The sequence below is a fragment of the Camelina sativa genome, chromosome 19, assembly GCF_030686135.1.
Source record: "Camelina sativa cultivar CO46 ecotype springtype chromosome 19, ASM3068613v1".
NCBI classification, from domain to species: Eukaryota; Viridiplantae; Streptophyta; class Magnoliopsida; order Brassicales; family Brassicaceae; genus Camelina; species Camelina sativa.
In genome coordinates this window covers 2748033-2767620 of record NC_141898.1, presented here as the reverse complement: position 1 = coordinate 2767620, position 19588 = coordinate 2748033, and the positions used below count along the sequence as shown (strand labels likewise).

At 38.3% G+C, this 19588-nt stretch overlaps 3 protein-coding genes across 5 annotated transcripts; all 3 read right to left on the bottom strand.

The window, feature by feature from the left end:
- Positions 1–335: 335 nt before the first annotated feature.
- On the bottom strand, positions 336–12182 carry LOC104764347 (uncharacterized protein At3g06530). 3 transcript variants are annotated; one of them, XM_087503258.1, is made up of 40 exons: positions 11826–12182; positions 11498–11711; positions 11312–11407; positions 11103–11220; positions 10839–11012; positions 10576–10746; positions 10347–10402; positions 10167–10256; positions 9931–10079; positions 9740–9822; positions 9532–9660; positions 9378–9446; positions 9114–9282; positions 8491–8630; positions 8317–8403; positions 8010–8210; positions 7709–7901; positions 7460–7557; positions 7229–7372; positions 6963–7119; positions 6617–6750; positions 6449–6527; positions 6210–6372; positions 5857–5932; positions 5566–5736; positions 5396–5464; positions 5210–5314; positions 5005–5094; positions 4677–4894; positions 4358–4565; positions 4101–4283; positions 3864–3959; positions 3672–3739; positions 3250–3583; positions 2854–3069; positions 1935–2591; positions 1443–1852; positions 1110–1347; positions 843–1013; positions 336–745 (listed from the first exon to the last, which is right to left on the bottom strand). In XM_087503258.1, exons 1-40 carry the CDS (start codon positions 11983–11985, stop codon positions 515–517), a joined length of 6615 nt encoding a protein of 2204 aa, XP_087359384.1. In that variant the 5' UTR covers positions 11986–12182; the 3' UTR covers positions 336–514. The 3 variants fall into 3 exon arrangements, with proteins under 3 accessions (XP_087359384.1, XP_087359383.1, XP_087359382.1); XM_087503257.1 differs by having other exon boundaries at positions 7205–7372; positions 11826–12172; XM_087503256.1 differs by having other exon boundaries at positions 5210–5464; positions 11826–12180.
- Positions 12183–12529: 347 nt separating this feature from the next.
- LOC104767362 (protein AGENET DOMAIN (AGD)-CONTAINING P1-like) lies at positions 12530–16046 on the bottom strand. Its single transcript, XM_087503255.1, has 3 exons — positions 14660–16046; positions 13333–13818; positions 12530–13248 (listed from the first exon to the last, which is right to left on the bottom strand). Exons 1-3 carry the CDS (start codon positions 15092–15094, stop codon positions 12784–12786), a joined length of 1386 nt encoding a protein of 461 aa, XP_087359381.1. The 5' UTR covers positions 15095–16046; the 3' UTR covers positions 12530–12783.
- On the bottom strand, positions 15710–19406 carry LOC104764346 (galactolipid galactosyltransferase SFR2, chloroplastic-like). The gene is made up of 10 exons (XM_087503254.1): positions 18666–19406; positions 18226–18502; positions 17980–18118; positions 17736–17902; positions 17441–17662; positions 17184–17352; positions 16847–17080; positions 16387–16536; positions 16152–16281; positions 15710–16065 (listed from the first exon to the last, which is right to left on the bottom strand). Exons 1-10 carry the CDS (start codon positions 18826–18828, stop codon positions 15848–15850), a joined length of 1869 nt encoding a protein of 622 aa, XP_087359380.1. The 5' UTR covers positions 18829–19406; the 3' UTR covers positions 15710–15847.
- Positions 19407–19588: the final 182 nt, after the last annotated feature.

Sequence of the window (19588 nt, the reverse complement as noted above, 5' to 3'; positions counted from 1 at the left end):
TAACCATTCGCACCAACGGCGCGTTGAGGGCGTGAGACTAAAACCCGTGGGTTATAACCCTCCGATTTGGGGCTTTTTGGCATAAATGGGAAATAAAGAGGATCGCAGCGCGTGGCTTAATATAGCGACACGATTTCACGTTTTAATTTATTCGCAGGAGATAATAAGAAGCCGACTGACTCGAACACTGAAACATGGATCAACTTCCCCACAGATTGTGATCCAAAAAATTTGTGATCTTGATTCATATTATAAAGGAGAAAAAAGTTATTCATTAACCTTCTGCTAAAATATTAAAGTTTTGTGCTATAGAATAATTAAAATTTTAACACGAATGACAACAGAAACCGATACATATATTCTCAAAGTCATATTACAAAGGATCTCAAAACTGTATCATAAACCCAAAAAGTTCAGAAAGTTGTACTTTCCATATCTAGTTATTTACCAACACAGAAAAAAGAAAAGGAATCAAAACTGAGAATCAAAGGTTTTCTTAGTATTCTTAAGTGTTTCAGAGGTATTGCGTTAGACTTTCACCGCTCATCTCTTCCATCTGTTTGATAATATCTTGAGCCAAAGATTTAACAGATAGCTCGGCGTCTTCGAGTAGCTCACCTAAGAATGGAATGGTTTCAGCCAGCAACACAAGATACTCTTCCTTCAAATTATCCAGCATCTGTTTCACACTTCTCAAACTCAATATCCTTGACCGTAGATTCTCACTCCTCGTTTGCATTAGCACCTGACCAGATATGATTTTAAGTCAGTTGAAAAATTCAAGTGTTGTGAACAATAAGTCAAAGTAGCTGAGACATGCTTTCTCGAGATAATGTTATTACCTCGTGGTTCAGCGGTTTCCAGAGGAGGTCGGAGCCCGAGGCTACTGCCATTTGACCGATGCATGAAACCAATAATTCATCAACCTCTTCCACAGATGGTACATGTGGATGCTCCTTTAAAGAAGATGGAGGTTCAACAACTAGCTGTGATACAATAGGCTTCAGTAGCACCTGTGGAGGGAAGACAATTTGAATCCAAATCAATACTCCAAGAGACAGGGAGATATGTTTGATCCAAGAAAAGTAATATTTATACATAATAATGACCTGGAAGTTATTTGCATCTAGAAACTTCAAGCTGCCGGTATCATGCAGAAAACAATTCTTCAAGGAAGAAAGCACCAATGCCCTAAGATGCCAGCTTTTTGGTGGTATAGCGTCAGAGGTTTCCTGAATTTTGGCTTTCTTTTTCTTCCTTGTTGAAACAGAAGCTTCAGCACTGGTCTCGGTGAGATGTGACACAATACCATCAAGCACGTATTTGAAATATGGTACAAAGATGGACCTGCATTCCAAAGTAAGAGAGCTTTGAAGTTAATTTCCCAATTATCTAGAAGTATAAGCAAAAGATACCACCGTATTTGACATATGTTTACTCACCTGTGACTCTCACATAGTCGATTCACCAGACCATAGAAAGATATAGCCCGGTCGATGCTCTTGTTTTCACTCCCTGATCCGTCTATAATATCTGACTCAGCCCAATCAATACTCCTAATAAAGAGAGGTCTGAACTCAGACTCAGTTAGCTTCTTTGTGAGAGCAACCATTGCGTTCGTTACACTTCTCTCAGCATCATCAATGTTCTGAATTGCTGCTGGCTTTAGACGTCGAATATCGAGGGCAACTAAGCATTGATCAAAAATCTTTTCATGGCTGCTAACGACAGATGATCTGTCCATTTTCACAACTAGATTTTCTAACATATCAAAAGCAATCACCAAGCTTGCATTCCCAGAACTAACAGCCTCATCGTATATTCGTAGAAGTGGTTGCAGAGTGAGACGAACCTGGAAGAAAGGGTTACTATTAATTAAGATCACTACAAATAAGGAAAAGAATTAGCTTCATATATGTATGTGAAGAACTTACAGGTATTTTATCGGTAAGGAGCCTCCTAATGGCATTGGCTTTGGACTTGAGATTCTTGTCGAAGTCAGAAACATATTCAGGATGGAGCACCATGACTTTCAAAATATCTCCAAGATGAGGATTTAGGAAACCTCCAAGTTTATCAATCACTGCTTCCAAGGTGACTAGAACAGACAGCATGAGCAACTGTTCTTCAGCTGTTGCGTTTCCAACACCCTTGGATGCCGATGATACTTCACGCGATTGTTTAACCAAATTCTTCATTATGCGTGGAAGTTCAACGAGCGCCTTTGGTCCAAGAACATTGATCAGTGCACCAGCTGTGCGAAGACAGCTTGACGAGACTACCAAATTCTTTGAACTGATGCCTTCTGCAACAGAAGCAAGGCATTTGCTGAAGACTGGATGACCTGACGGAAACCTGCCAGCCAAAACTTCCAGTGCAGAAATGGCAGCTCGTTTAGCTGGAACACCCGACTCATCATCTGTCTCATCAATCTGATGGACAATCTCCTCACACATCTTCCCGAAAGAATCAACAGCTACCTCATCCAAGTTCAACCACGGATTTTTTCCTTTTTGATTGGGGAGCCTCCTCTTGTGTTTCAGTTTAGAAGAAGAGGTGTCCTTAGCTCTATCACTTATAAGTCCAAGTACCTGCATTCACGAATAATAGCAACATTTGCATCAAAGAAAGTCATTAAGCCAACTATCAAAATCCCGATAAAGAATAAGGTAACTTCAAAGGATCTGTGCATTCTCAAGGGAATTCATAAGACAATGCTACATCCAGGCAAACAAAACAACGAATCTTTGGTAGATATATGTTATTACAGCCACACAATAGATATATGTGTACTCATTACAGCCACACAATTACTATGAAAACTTCTCTGTATTAAATGGCAATATCATATACCTTTTTCGTCCCATTACGATCAGACTGCTGCTGAAGCAAGCTAGTAACAACTCTGAAATATATAGACAGATCCATCGCTCCCGTCACAGTCATTAAGACATCATGTATACGCATTCTGATTTCATTTCTAACTGCAGAAGTCACATCTTTTTCCTTTTTGGCATCAATAGCTTGCAGGAGAGATATACAACCCTTCATAAGCTCCTGTAGTTCTTGCTGAAAAATTTAACAAAAAGTACTTACTAAAAATGGACATATAAGAAAGCACACAAACAGAGAACAAGGTAACAAAAGATCTCTATATATTGAATATGCCAGAAAAAACATGCGTAGAGATAGACGCGGAGGTTTAGTAACAAGCTGAATGAAAAAGAAACGACGGAAGAGTCTTTTTACCTGGATTCGTGGTTCAAGTGACACTGCAAATGCAAATTCTGGGTCTTGCAACTTCTGGAATATAAATTCTAAGACAAGCCGCGTCTGTAAGAGACATTGTTTACTGTCTTTGCTGGTAGTTTGAAGAAGTGTGACCAGGGATGAGAGCCATGTCGAAGAAGAATATTGTTCACATATTTCCACAGCAAAAGCATACTCCCATTCTCTCTTAACAACGGAAGCAAAACTTTCCGAAGCCTTGGCATTACCAAGCCAAGCTGGGTCTTTCCTTGAAATCAAAGACTGGAATAAGAGGACAAGCAAAGAAGGCAAGCCATTTCGTTCACCGACAACTCTGCAGCAATAAAAGGATTGACATTCAGTATTTTCAGATAAAAAACGCAAAATCCTATTTATAAATATGTTTACAATGAAAACATTACCCCAGCAAGTATGCTACAATTTGACGCCTTCTATGCTCAACAATATCAGGCAACACTTTCACAAAAATCTGAAAAATAAAATTCAAATTAAGAAATATTAATTGCCAATTGATTATACATCAAATTCAAAATAAGAAATATTAATTGCCAATTGATTTTACATTTGAAGTACACTATTAAGGGAAAAAATACCTTCAGCAACTGCTCCTCACTCTTAGTCTTAGACAGCCAAAATGGAATGACCACTGATATAAACCCCTCAAAGATAGACTTCGAGTGACTGTCAATCTACAAATCAAAATAACAAACCAGCAGTTAGGGAATCATGACAAAAATACTGGGGAATGCCAAGAAAGATCCAGAGATCTGAAGAGTCTTAAGGAAAAAATGAAATATTGCACAAGACTAAGAAGATGTAGACTAACAAACCTGTGTCACAGTGGATTCCCCAACAAGTGTAAGTATGCTGATAATATGGTCCAAAACTCTATCAGGGACAAATTTAACAATTGCAGTGAATAGGGAAAAGATATAATTCCGTGTGACTCCATCATTTGATGAATGAGCCAACTCAATCAGCATTTTGACGTTGATTTCATTTGCTATTTCAGCCTGCCATCAGAAGAGAATTAAGAGAAGAAAACAGGCAATAATATTGTTAATCACCTACTAAAATGTTAACATACCTTCAAAGTACTCATATTCACAGAATCAAATATATCTTTCAGGATTAAGAGCACTGTCTGTTGGATGGAAGAAATAGATGTAGGAGTTGTTTCACGAACATCCTGTGGAGGTTGGACTGAGGTTTCCTCAACAGAAGGAGCAATTTTTACCCATTCTTTAGACATAGATCTTTCTAGGAGCTTAAACAAGGGCCCTACGAGGGTTTCCCTAAGCACAAAAACAAAACAAAAAGAAAATTTCAGTTGGGCAATAAAAAAGTCTCAGATCACCAAAATTAACAATGGAATGCAAATATAAGCATATTGATTTTCAAGAGACCTGTAAGCTAGATCTTTCTTTAGAACCAGTATGTCAAGTAACGCGGCAATGAAAGAGATAGCCTTTTCCCCACTTAGAAATTCCCCGCCATTTACGTCTTCTTCTGGACATGACTTTGAACTTTTCTTCTGTTTCTTCTTCTTGCTCAAAGAACCAATAACAAGTGTATCCTGCTGAGTGATATGATCAAGCGCATGGACCACAGTTGAAGAAGGAATCTGCAGTAACATGGAAATACCACGTAATTAGGGCAAAATACAACAGGCAGAAACTCTTTTGAGTAAAAATGATCAGTTCTTCCATTATTTTTTTTAAAAAATGAACATACCTTCAGGCGTAAGATAGCTTCTTTGGCACCATTTTGTATACTGCCATTTGTGCTTCGAAATATCGACACCAGTTTATGGAAGAAACGAATCTGATCCAGAAAAGAAAAACAAGTTGAAAACTATCCTGATAAGCTGATATATATGACGAGTACCCAGCTATTAAAGAACATTGCATTTATATTACACTATGCCATTAAGACTGACCTGAACTTCAGTCTTCAGTGCACCATAAAATTGATTATTTAGCTTCTCCAAAATGGTAAGACAAGGAGAAATAACAGCAGGATGTTCTGATGCCATACAATCCATCTGCAAAAGCAAGCATCTGTCACCGAAACGAAAAGGTCTCCAAGCTAACAAGGAAAATATCAGATAATGAACTATTCTTACTTTCAATACGCTCAGTATATGATCATCAAGAGACTGCCCTTTACATGATGCTGAACGGATCATGGAGCACTGACACCGGGAGAGAAAAGCAAAAGGGAAATTTAATTAAACTGTTGTGCAATGCAGTATGTACAGTTTCCTCTGGCAAAAATGGAGAAAAGTGAATTTACCTCCAGAAGAAGGCACAATAAATCGACCTCGGTGTTTGATATTGGCTGGGAAGTTTTGTCCAGTTTGATGTAGTATTGACTACGCTTATCTAGAAGTTGAGACAATAACTTAACATTTTCTTCATGCAGAAGCATGCTGCCCAGATTTTTTAGTAATGAAAGGACTCTCAGCTGTATAAGAAAAAAAGTAAGTTTTTAATACTCATAAATAATTGCCCAAACCATTAGGATTCCTGGCCTTCAAATGGAAAGGGAACATAAATAGATAAAAGAACGGTAGAGGAAACACACCTTCCCATAAGCGGGTAGTTCTAGCGAAGACAATAAAATGAGCGAAAGAATGTTTTCTTTTGTGGACTGATCAAACCTGAAGTTGAAAATAAGGAAGAGATGACAGAATATGAGAAGCCAAATGGATCGATAGAACTCCAAAAAAAAGCCAACAACATGTATACAATTGTTTCTTCAGTCAGATGTAAGTTTTTATCGCAATTAGGTATTACTGTTATCTAACATGTTCTTTTGCACTTTTTATCATGGTGGAAACAATAAAAAGTAGTACCCCAGTGTCACTAGACAACTATTCTTAAGTAAAAGAAAAGTTTACTACTATTAGTTTTAGTACGAGATACCCAGCTGACTACCTTTTTTGAAGGTCAACTGGCACTAGAAGGTCATTAGGGTTTGAGCTGAGCAATGATGTCAAGTATGATGGGAGAAACTTATTGTCCGACAATATAAGCCTCCTTTGTTGCACGATCATTCCCACAAGTTCATCAAAAGAACTACTATAGATTGCAGCACTCCCTGGTTGTCAATTTCAGAAAGGTAATTTAAATAATGTTATGATAAAACATGACACTTCATACCAAACTAAGATTACCATTTTTTTTGCTCGAGTCGACACGACACCGAAGGCTAAAGAGCGCCTCAATACAATTCATGGCAGCTACTTTAAGGTCCTACAAGTGAAAGTACGAAGATCAAAACTGGTTTTAAGAAAAGAAGAGAGACCAAAACATAATACCATTAAAAAAAATTTAAGTGTCACCTGATTATCACTGGACAACGGAACCAAAAGTACAGGAAAGCTTGACAAAATTTGAGTCAACCATTCATTATTCCCGCTAGAGCAAAGATACAAAAAGCACTTGAGACTTTCAATTTGGACCACTGGAGGAACATCTGCAAGAAGAAAAAAGTAGCATAAGAAAACAGAAAACATACACAGTTGCCAGATACCAGATTCCATGAGCCATTAACGGCACAAAACAGACGAGAAATTAAGAAATCGAGAATGCTAGGAAAACAAAAAAAAATCATCTGAAGAAATGAGAAAGCTCAAGTGTTTATAACACCAGTGAACAACTAACAGAAATATAAATTTCCATGCAAACCTTCTCGTGAGATCAGTGGGGATAGAAACAAAACGGGACAGACTTTAGCTTCTCTAACACGGTAACGAAGGTGTTCCTTAAAGACATGCCGTGACCGAGTTGTTGCAAAAAAGAAAAACAAGTCCTCAAGTCCGCTACACAACCTTTTGCTAAAAACCTAAATGAAGGAGAAGTAGCACACATACAGTTGTGAGCATTGCTATTGACTGGGTGCAAGAATTTCAATATAACCATGTATTAACCTGATCATTTTGAGCATCACCTACCGAAGCAACATGGGCGGGTTCAAGTTTAATAAATGACTCGCTCAACTTCCAAAACAAACAGATCATGAGCTTCGAATTCAGAGCAGTAAAATCAGAGGTATCAAGAAGTTGGTATAGGAGTTCTTGGCAGTTGCTTTTCGACAGCTGCAAGTAATGCACAAATACATCAAAAATTAACAAGATTAAAAGTGTCAACCATAAAAATCTACATCAGCCTGTAGAAAACTATACCTCTTTCAAAGAAACATCAACTTCGACCTCAAGTTCTTCCCACTCAGTCTTCAAAACAGGAAAGCAAAGTTCGAAAAGATCCAAAAATTGGCTTGTGTCTAAATCATAGGAAAACACAGCCATCAATATCACATCATGATTACTTATCATATGAGACAAATGTTTTTTTCTGACGGTGCTTAGATATAGAAAGAACTTGATTATCAGCATGTATAGTAATTAACACATCAGTTATAGACAGATCTTTACCAGATGAAGAATTTATCTTCTGCAGCGAATGCATCAACAACATATAGAACAGTGTCTTTGACAAGGTGAAATCTTGGCAACTGACAGTAAGCCACGGAATATAATCACCAGGGTGCAGCATAAATGCTTCCACCAGCATGTTAATAATATCCATGTTCAATGCGGACACACTTTCACGGATCAGTAGTCCCTTCTGATATGAGATAAAAATTAATAACTTATTAAGAGCATTCAAAAAAACTCAGAAAGAAATATACCAAATATGTGAAGACAAGAAAAGATTTAAAAAGTAATGGCGAACCTGCAACTTGTTACGTTCCTGTTCTGTCAATTTCATATTGCTGCATGTTCCCAAAACTTCAGAGAGCTTAAAGTTGCACGCACTCTCAATAAGCTCAATCCTACGCTCATCAGGATCCAAGGAAAGTGCTTCCCCCAAATTGTTGATAATATCCATGCTAATCGAGGATAAGGTTGTAGACATGATATCTTGGATCTTTTTCTGCAACAAAGAGTTTCTTAGATGACATGATAATAATAATCAACAAAAAGATTAGTGATTCCGACTAGGGGTATGAAGGAAAACAGAATCGTAAACTCAAATTTACCATTCCATCATCAGCAGCAAGATTCTTGAAAAGTGGCCAGTTAACATCCTTTCCCAATTTTAGCACATGAATATTTAAATTCCACGTCTATAAAAAGACATGATTACAACAATTAGCAAAAGTAATAAAAGAATATCGTCATAGCTGTATGGAATGAAGAGTACAAGAATAAACCTTCGGTTGAATTAAGAGAAAAGGTAACATTGCAGAGGTAACTTTCTCAGTAGAGTCTGCTTGATTACAGAAGCTTGAGACAGCAATTTTAAGAGACAAAGAAACAACATCAACAGCCAATTCAACATTATGTGATACTCCTGCAACAAGAATGGAGGATTTTAGATAAATTGATTGAACAAAAAAAAGAAAAAAAAAACATTACATCAGATATTAAAGAAACTGGACGAGAACAGTGTACAGAGTTTTCCTTCAGGTAATGATCCATCCAGTAATTTATAATATGCATAACATTAAAGAAAAGTGGCCATAATAAGAAAAGCAACACGACTATGGCCTCAGCAGTTCAAGAGCCTATAAATAAAACAGTGTATCAGCTGTGGACAGGGAAGAAATTCAATTCACAAAGACAGTACAGCCTAAAACATGTCTGACTGATTTTAGCACACTAGAATATCCGGATTTCGTCCGCATAATGTCTCATTTGATCAAAGTATTACTGCTAACAGAAAAGATATATTAGATAATACACTAAAGATCAACACTCTTTATTTATATGCTAAGAAGGCTCTAAACAACAACACTGAACCAAGTTATGGAAAGAACAGAGTATCTTCAATCACCTGATAGGAGAATGCCAACACATCGTTTCACCACATGTAGCAAAGCATCTAGAAGACCAGAAGAGGTTATTATATTTGGCAACTTATCAAAAGACAGGGCAGCCTGAACAACAGCCAGATCATCATCCCAAAGCTGACGCAGTATAGCATCCTGAATTGTGACAAGATTCTATGGGGAGTAGAAAAAAAGTTGAAGAATAGTCAGATGACAAGAAGTGCAAGTACAGAGTCAGAAAATGCTTGTAATGAGTACCCCATACATACCTCTGCTTTAGAGCTATCATCCTTGAGAACACCATTCAGACTAGAAAGCGCGGCACAACGTACAGCAGCCTATGGTACATATTAAGCCATCAGTCGTGCGCAAAAAAGGAGATAGAAATTTTCTTCACATAATAAAGATTAGAGTTTATATTACCCTGGGATGGTGGAGCCGGAACCACAATTTTGAATCCACGAATGGGTGGGACATGTCAGAATTTCCATCCAGCATGCAAGACAACATCTCTAGCTTTAAATCGTCTTTCTTCGACTGACCTTCAGTACCCTGCAACAAATACTCGATGACTCAGAGGACCATATAACAAACAAAAAGAAGATAAGTAATCGAGAGTTGGACCACAGACCTCTAGAAATTTAGGAACAGTTGCGCGTAGTTCAGCAGGATACTTCTTGCTTACAACAAGCAGAATTTTCTTGGCCCAGCCCCCTGCGATTAGATCACAAGAATAGTTGTTATATAAAGAGGAATCTGAAGAAGAATCATCAAAACTGAAAATCCAAAACCAAAGGTCTGGGTAGTTGACATTTCACGCACCATGTGTAGAAGATGTAACATCACTATTCTTCTGGTATTGTGTCATACACAATGAGAAAACCTTGGAGATCAAATGTTCAACCAAATTGTTTATTGGAACAGTCTCAATTATTGAAGCTAAAGCTTCACAGCATTGATCATCAGACGAACTGCAGAGCAGATGAAAGTAAGTCAACACATGAACTAAAAAAATATATCCATCCGCTTTGAAATGATAAGAAGTGTCAGATATACACCTGAAAAGAAGCAAAGAATCCAATAGCACTGCCATGAATCTTTTGATGTTAAACTCTTTGGACAAGCCCAAAAGAATACCAGAAATATCTCTGCACAAAATTGAAGCCGTCAATGGAAAAATGCTGACAATGGATATGATTAAAATAGCTTAAGATGGAACATGGTTCATATTCAACTACCTTATTTCCTTCAAAAGATCCAAAGCTTTCCTTGGGATCAAGTCCACGGACTGCAGCTGTAGTTGATGAAGAAACACAATTAGTTCAAAAAGACTAACACCAACCAGTTGTGAGCGGAACTCTCAGTGAGAAATAGAAAATTTGGTTCACCTCATAATTAAATGTTTATATATTCGTAGTATTGAAAGTTAAAATGCAAGAGGTTCATGATAACAGAAAGTTATTGCACCTGAACAAAATTGATCAAGGCCATAAATGGCAATCGAAGGGACTGTGGGTCAGAAGATTCTTTAGCATGTTCACGAGCAATGTCGATTATGGCCCTCATAAAGCGCTTGATAAGGTTAGTATTTAGTACGGCTCTGTTAGCCAACATGCCAACAACCATTAACGCTCCAGCCTAGAACCATTTAAATATGTCACAAAAGTCACATTAACTGAATAACAAAATCAATTAGAGAACAATAATTGGTATAAATCCACTTTACAAACCTGTTGATCTAAGCATCCTTTCACACCGGATTGAAGACCAGAGTCCACAAATGGCAAAATACTCTTTACAATATCTCCATCAACAGTTGGAACTGAACCAAGCACCCCAACAACAACCGCTGTGGAGAAACTAACCACAGGTTTTGAAGGCTGATACTTTTTAGTACGAGATGCCTACAATGTAACCAAGAAATAAGATGTTCAGTTTAATATAGCCAATCAAAAACTAGTTTGTGAACGAGAGATATATTTGCAGCTACTTACATAGTCACACAAGGCCTCCAAAACTTGCGAATCACGTATACATTGCTGAACAATAACCGATCTAGGAGGTGGAGCACCTGAATTTTTAACACCATCCAGAAATTTCCACTTGGTATTTCTGTAATGCAAGTGAGAACCAAGGTTTATAAATCGGCTTGATAAATATTGTGACTTCACTTGAAAATCGGAAGTGAAAGATCCATACTCACCCAGTAGAAAGCAGTTGAACAATGCGGACAAACGCATGTGTGTCGTGGTAGGGCAAAGCGCATAGAACAACATCTTCTACGTTGTATAGATCAATCCTGCAAAAAATAGAGCAAATTAGGACAACCTGAGGAACGAACAAAAGGCAAATATAACATAGCCAATAGTAGTGATAAGTAAACACATACTTGTATCTTCGAATCAGATACTCAAGGGTCTCCAAGGAAGCACGAAACTGAAGATAGCCTGAGAGTAAACGTAGATACGAACTGATTGATGCATCAATCCGAGCATTTTCTTCTTTGCTCAGCAACTCCCTATCGATTTCTCTACTTTTATGACTAAACAAGTCATTCATGTAATTCTTAAACCTCTCATCTTTGTTTCCAAGTACTTCTAGACCTGAATTAACAACAAACACACGAAATTACGATTAGAATCTAATCCATCATTGAGCTTGTAACACTGGAATTACATATGACAAGAAAGAGAACAATTAAGAAAAATAGAACAGACCTTTGAGTCCGAGCTCGAATATGGACTCGATATCGAAATCAGCTGCTTCTTTAGGACTGAAGAGAATCGAAGGGCGTGTGAAAGGTCTCTTCGAAGGCTCTGTCTGGGTTTTTATCACTGATTTGAGAGCCTGTAACTGCGACTCCATTGTAGAACTCATTCTCGCTATTGGGGAAAGATTGTTTCTTCTGATGAAAAATCGAAGAATAAGTTTCGAGGGAGAGAGAGGGCGCGGCGTAGCAGAAGAACACCAAAAACAAAAACACACAAAAAAAAAAAGACGCGGCGGTGAAGAGGAAGAAGAAGCGGGTTTAGGGTTTAACGATCCTCATGTTTTTTAATCGGACAAATAGTTATAGCCTTATAGGATAAAAATAAAATTAAAAGGAAACCCTTGAGTTTTAATGGATTTGCGTAAGCATGACCTAATTTTTGATTTTTACGTTTAAAACCCCAAACTTGTAAAATTTGGTTAAAACCCATCTCTAGTCTGCAGCTATTGTCATGAAACGGTACGTTTGGTTAAACAGAGAATCCTTTGAATCCAACAAAGTAACTGAAAACAAGTAGAGTGGAAGAACTCTCTCCATTCTATACCGACTTACCGAGAAAAGGATATTTAAGAAACTGTATTTGATAAAAATTTAAAATTTTTACTTCAGGTTTTATTACTTGTTACATTCCATTTGTAACACACTCATCACTTCCAATGGAAGTTTTATCCAAGAATTTCAATTAAAATGGAATTGAAAAAACATGTTAAAAGCTCACTACAAAACACAGAACTACAAGAAAATTTAACACTTGACCTCTCTCACTAGGAGTTATACAATTAACGACACCGACCAACTTCATAATTGTTATATAAACAAAACAGTGCTACTGCTTATAAACAACTTAGTTTTCTTATCTTCTTAATCAACAGCTGTAACTGAAGTCAGTCAACTTATTCTCATCTTTAAGTACGACTCCACTTTCCGTTTCTCCACACTTGGCAAGGCCTTAGATCATTGTAAGCAAACTCCAATCTCTCATTATTCGTCTTGAAGTAGACACCGTATCTCGTGTGGTTGTAATTTATCGTATAGACTCGACCAGACCACCATCCTTCATTGTACCAAGCATCCACCTCTTCATACAATTCATATCGATATGCCTTTGGAATCAGCGGAGGAGGAATAGGTCTTAAATCTGAACCTCTTGCTTCTTCCTTCAACAACTCTCCTTCATCATCTGTTTTCAGTGTTTGATACTCCACCGTGTATCTGTTGTTCCCCAAGTAACTTATGACCTTCGCAGAGAACCATGAGCCTTCGTAACCTTGTTCATCGCTTCTAACTTCCACCATCATTCCAATTTTAAACACCATCTCTGCTCTCTCACAGGTTTTGAGCTTCTTGAATGGAGGTCTGTTACATTCTCCCTGCACATAACAAGGTATACACAAACTGTAAGTATGACGGCATAAACATTTAGATCTTAAACCAATAACAAGATCAGTCAATACCTTGGCTTTGGAAGGATTACTCCATGCTCCATTGATCCAATCTTTGTGGGGCCTTAAGTTGAAATTTAGGACTGTCGGTTCTTCCCCTCTTGAGTTGATAAAAACAGAATACTTGGAACCTCCTCCGAGAACATTGGAAACACGACCAATCCACCACCGTTTGTTGAACCAAACATCAACTTCATCCCCTGGTTCATAGCACAAAACAGGCGAAACGTCTGGAGGAGGAACTGGTCTCATGTTCTGTGCTTCTACAACATCTCTCAATGGGAGCGACTCACCGTCATCTCTACTAAATTTCAAGTGCTCAACAATGTACTTATCGTCACCTAATGAACAAAGTATACGTGCACAATACCAAGAACCCTTGTAAACTTCTTCTTCACTTCTGACTTCCACAAGAGCTCCCTTCTCATATAGATTGTCTCTTGTCTTGATTTTTATCTTCAGTTTAATACGCTGGGGAGTCGATTCCATAACATTGCTCTGAAAAAAAAAAAAAAAAAAAAAAAAGCATTGTGAGTATATTGAGCTAAAACCCCAACAAATCTTATTACAGTAAAACCTCTATAAATTAATAATCACTATAAATTAATAAATTTTGCTGGTCCCAAGTCGGGCCAGTGTAAAAATTAACAATATTCGATAAGATAATAAGATAATAATTTTTTTGAAATCTCAATGTAAAATATGGTCCCAATAATATCATAAATTAATAATCATGTAAATTTATATATATATATATACTGATATAATAGTGTATGTTTCTCCTAAAACTCATTTCTATAGAATATTTGTAATGTTGTATTTTCAAACTATTATGATATCTCTAAAATATTTTATAACATGTCGTACAAATAATTAAATTTTAAAGTTTTAATTTTTAGATATGCATCATTTACAATTTGATAATTAGACAGATTATTAAAATATGAGAATTAATATTATTATTATTCATAAATTTGAATTTATGTATGTCATGTGTATAAGTCAATTTGTTTATAGTATTTGTAATTTATTGTCAATAATGCTTTATAAATATTACAAGTTCAATTCCTAAACCATAAAATTTATAACATCTGAAAGTTTAATCTTATTTTGCTATAATTGTTCCAATTCGTAATTTAAAAAAAATAAACAATTAAAAATATATCTATAAATTAGTATCACTATAAATTAATAAAATGTCTTGGTCCCAACATTATTAATTTATAGAGGTTTACTGTAATTAACGTATTAGTCATCACCTCAGTCCTAAATTTGATTCTAAATCTGCGTCATACTTGAAACCCTAATAAATTCAATTCAAAAGCAGATAAATTTTTACCTGTTGAGAAAGAGAGGGAACCCACGAACCATCTTGCCACTCACCGTGGAGCCTCAAATCGAGCTGACCAACCTCTATCTCTGGACGATTTCCCCCTTTAAACTCCACAATGTACCTTGAATCACCAAGTACGGTCGTGACATTGCCTCTAACCCAGCAACCTTCGGTGTCTCTGAAGACGTCAACCTCATCTTCAGCTTTGAACCGTCGATTTAGCTCACGCGGCGGAGATGGGCGAAGGCGCGTGGGAATAACGTACTCCTTCATACGTACGGAACCTCCAACCATTAGGGCTTCGTGCTCCACCAAAACGTGATTCTTTCTCACCGAAGGCGCGCTGACCACAGTCGCCGGGAAGTACGCCGTCGCGCCGGAAACGAGTCGTTCCACCTCAACTCGGTCGCCGCCGCGCCAGAATCCATCGCTCGTCATCATCAGTAATCAATTTTTGATGCAAACGAACGAGAGAATTACTGAATGAAGATGAAGTTTCTAGAGACCTTGCTTTTACAGAGAAGCAAATCAGAGAAGAGAATAGAAGAGAACAGAGTGACTGAGGGCAGCGATAGAGAAAGAGACCGTGGCAACACGAACACGCTTATTTTATGGGGAGTCTGGCTGGTCAAGATTGGTCAACGGAAAAAAAAAAGGAAAACTCCAAAACAACACCTCGTTTCTAATTTATGTAATACAACGTCCTGCTGTTTTTTTATTTACTTTAGACACAACGCGGAGAGGAGGTGTTTGTGTGTGTTTTTCCTCACGTGTCAAAAGTAGAAACCGTTGAATTGATCTCTGTGACTAGCGTGGAGTTCAAGTCTTCGAGTAAAACATTCACGGACAGTTAAAATTAAAATGGGCCGGCCTAGCCCACACCATCCTATAGTTATTAACAAGGAAAGTCGTGCAGTTTCCCTCTTTCTGTAACTGAATACTTGCCGTTTTTATCCCGAGTAAGGAATGAGGCTAAGCATAATAACCGGACAGTCTTGCTAATCATTGGTCGAACCGACGCGTAGGTGAAAACAGCGCCTCATCCGTAGGCAAACGTTTGAACATCGTGCCGTTTTGCCTTTATTTAAACATTAACAACAAGATGGTGAATCGTCTCTAATTGCGCCAAAGGTTTGGCAAATCGTACAGGGAAACGAGTTTTTTTTACACTCGGGTTTTACCTACTCTCTTTCTCTAGTCAAAGGGTGAGGCTAAAGCGGGATGTAGAATGAGCCCAGCATCTTCAGTGTGCTTGATCTTCACTTTTCTTATCCTCTTTTTCATGATAAGTGGCCATATGAGAAGGGTTCGAGCCACGCGACTCAACGGGTCTTGAAGACCATCCACTTGGTAGTGACCAAACCGCCAATCACGGTCAACAATAGGTCTCCACTGAGGCTTGTCGAGACCATCTTATAAACAAACACAGCCTCGGAAATAAGATTATACAGTAAAAGTTGGAAAAACTGATAAACGTAAGGTGGATGCTGTAACCAACCTGCGTACATAAGACCATGATTATCAACGGCTCGATAGAATGGCCGTAGTTTTCCTGCTTTGGCAGCTTTCTGGAGTTCGTTCCATGCAAGAGACCGGTCTTTACGAGTGACTTTTCCGCTTTTAACTATCTGGAGGGCAGGAAAGGAAAGAGAAAACACAAAAGCCATTTAAGAAGAACAGCAATCCGGTGATCTCAAGTGTAGTGGAAACCACAAGGGATTATAATGATATACCTTGGAAAAGAGATGGTATGACGACCGAAGGGTTCGAGCAAGATTATGGGATCGGTCAACCGCAACAAGTCCAAATTTTGGACCATATCCATCAGCCCATTCCCAGTTGTCGGAAATAGTCCAGAATATGTAACCAAGCACAGGGACACCCTGTCGTGAAAGCCACAAACACAGTGAGAGATATGCCAATATCTAGGGTTGTTATGGCGGACCCAAAGCGTGACCCATTTTGAGTCTAAGCCCGTCACGTGCGAGCCAGGTACCCACTATTTTTCGTAATGGTTGCCAGGCTGGCCTGTGAGCCGAGCCGAAATCATGGTAGGATTTTAAAGCTTAGATAAGCTCATAACAGGTCAGGCTCAAAATGGGCGGGGCCAGCCAGTCACAACAACACTACCAAATATCAATATTTAGAAGTTAATCACGTTTGGATGATTCAGCGTGTTTCAGGGACAAAAACCTTAAGCATTGCAGCATAAAGGGCAAGGAGATGCTCGATCAGGTAAGGTCGTCGAATCACATCTGTCTCATCAGACACGCCATTTTCTGTGATGATGAAAGGAACTTTCAGATGTTTGTATCTCTCGTGGAACATCAACAACACGCGGTAGAGACCATCAGGATATACCCCTCTTCCAGATTCACTGTATTCATCAGTCTCTACAAGCTTTAGTCCAGCACCACACACTGCTTCCTGATTTCTCGGGGTCAGATTCCAACATACTTATTCGAGAGAAAGCAATATTATTGATCCAAATTTGAGACCTAAAAGCAATTTGAACTCTTAGCTCTCTTACCTGTCCGTAATAGTTGATGCCTATGAAATCCAACTTCTCACAAATGCTATCGATATATGGAAACATAGTGAGCGAATTTGTAATAGTAACGGCCCCGATATCAAAGAGTCCATATGGTCGCATAAAGGAGACATGGTGTGCAACCCCTACCAAAGGGTTTTTCAAAGAACTGCAAAATAAGAGTTGGAAGCTATTAAGATGTGCTAGTGAGAGAAATTTCTATGGTATTTTTTTAAGAAAAAAGGAGGAAAACTAACAATTTCCCGTGGATGTAGTCATAGGCCTTTGAGTGAGCAACAGCCATCCAGTGTAAGGCTCGATGAAATACACCCATAGGAAGAGTAGATGTAGCTATCTCCAGAAAATCAGGGTTATTACCGGGCCAAGATCCACACATGTAGGTAAGCATGGTGAAGACATGTGGTTCATTAAATGTCACCCAAGAGTCTACCAAATCGTACATGGAATCCACTACAAGCCTGGAATGTTATAGAAAGATGATTAAGACCTACATAATTTCCATAAATAAAGTTCATTTAAAGAGACAGACACCTGGTAAATTCCATAAAGTAGTCAACTGTCTTCTCTATTTTCCAGCCACCATAATCAGCAGCCCAAGGTGGCAATGAATGATGAAACAAGGTTAGCATCACCTTCATTCCATTCGAACGAACTCTACCAAGTATCCATTTGTAGTGTTCAAGGGCCTCATAGTTAACCTACAAAGCATAAAAGGTGAGGTGCGTTCTCTACAAGAAGCATATCCAGAGACAAGGTTTATGTATGCTAGACTCACTGCTTCCTTAATTCCTTTGGTAGGCTCTACTGGCATGATCCTAGACCAATCGATTCCCATTCTAAAGACAGTAACGCCAGTATCTTTGGCTAGCTTCACTTCTTTGTCAGGATCTGACCAAAATTTAAGCCTTTCCTCCCTGAAACAAAATTTGAGAAAAAAATCCAGAATTGAGCTATCAAAACTAATGTTTACTAATACACATGCATTTAACTATCTTGGTGAAACTAATGTTAGAAATCTCACGCATGGGGAGCATTATGCCACGCAGCAACATTTTTAACGGGTGGCTTATCAGCTGCAGACTTATCTTCTTTCCCATGTGTGTTCTTCGCCAACCCTTTGGTTATAGCTCCCACAGCAAGCTTAACTTTCTTCCTCTTAGCTTTTTTATCAGTGACCTCTGCATCTGCTTCTGAACATGGTGTTTCTTTTGCAAACTGGAGCCAAGCATCATCAAGATCGTCCTCAGCATGAGCAGGAGCAGTAGCCAACCCAAAGAAGAATTTGCCTTCCTTGTGTTCTGAAAACATACAAACATGTTAAAAAAGCAATTCCATCACAAAAATCTGATTTCAATTTCTACATAAAACTGATAAAAACGTAGAGGAGAGATTAATTCTGAATCCAAAAAAATCGTTTAACCAAAAGGAAGAACACATTTCAAGAGCTGCTTCGCTTCTTACCAATGGAATTGAAATCGGCGAGAACTTCTTTAGATTCGTCGATTGGAGAGCGAAACTTAGAGAGGCTCTGGCGACGGAAACGAGAGTAGGAGTATGCGTTGGCTCCGACGGTGATAGTGGCCAAAAGACCGGCGACCTTTATGAGCAATGCGACTAATTCCATAATCGTCGCCCCCCCCCCCCCCCCCCCCCCCCGATGGTGAAATTGACGACCGGGACTTTTTATGGTTCGTACCGGCGCGTAGAAAGATAAAAAAACAAAACGGGTTTATGAAAAAGGAGAGCCCATTAAAGGCCCATTGAAACGGCGTGACGTGAAAGTGGTTGGTTGTGGTGGTGATCACTTTGCTGCTCGCTCTACCTTATCGTTTCGTGTGGGTGGCTTAGCTCCACAGTCCGTGTACGTCTCTTTGTATCTCTCTACTCGTATTGTCAGGTCTTTCCACTTTAAACCTTATCTTTTCACTTAAGTAGTCTCATATAATAACATGATCAATTGCTAAGTCCTAATTTATTGAAAGCTATATATAGTCAGTCTCCAATTGGATATTTGGATTAAGGATTAATACCTTCCAAGTTCCAACTTGACATGTGATGATAACTTGTGGTTGTAAATTGTTTACTTGTGATTGTTGTCCGAAGTCGGATGGATTTTGTCTCTGAGTGGTATGTGTATTATGGTGAGTGATCCACTTGGAGTTTCTTATCTTCTTCCTCAGCCACGCAAAATGTACAATGGCTTTTTTCTCTAGTCTCACTCTTTTGACAGTAAAGGAAACAAACTCTACAGTACTAGTTTCCTTTTTTTCTTCAATTTTTACATTTTCGGCTGACAGATAAAAACTGTTGATTCGCCCTAATTAGAAAAAGGTCTTTTCTTCCTACTAGCTGGAAAATTTAGGTTTTGGTTTTGTAAATATCAC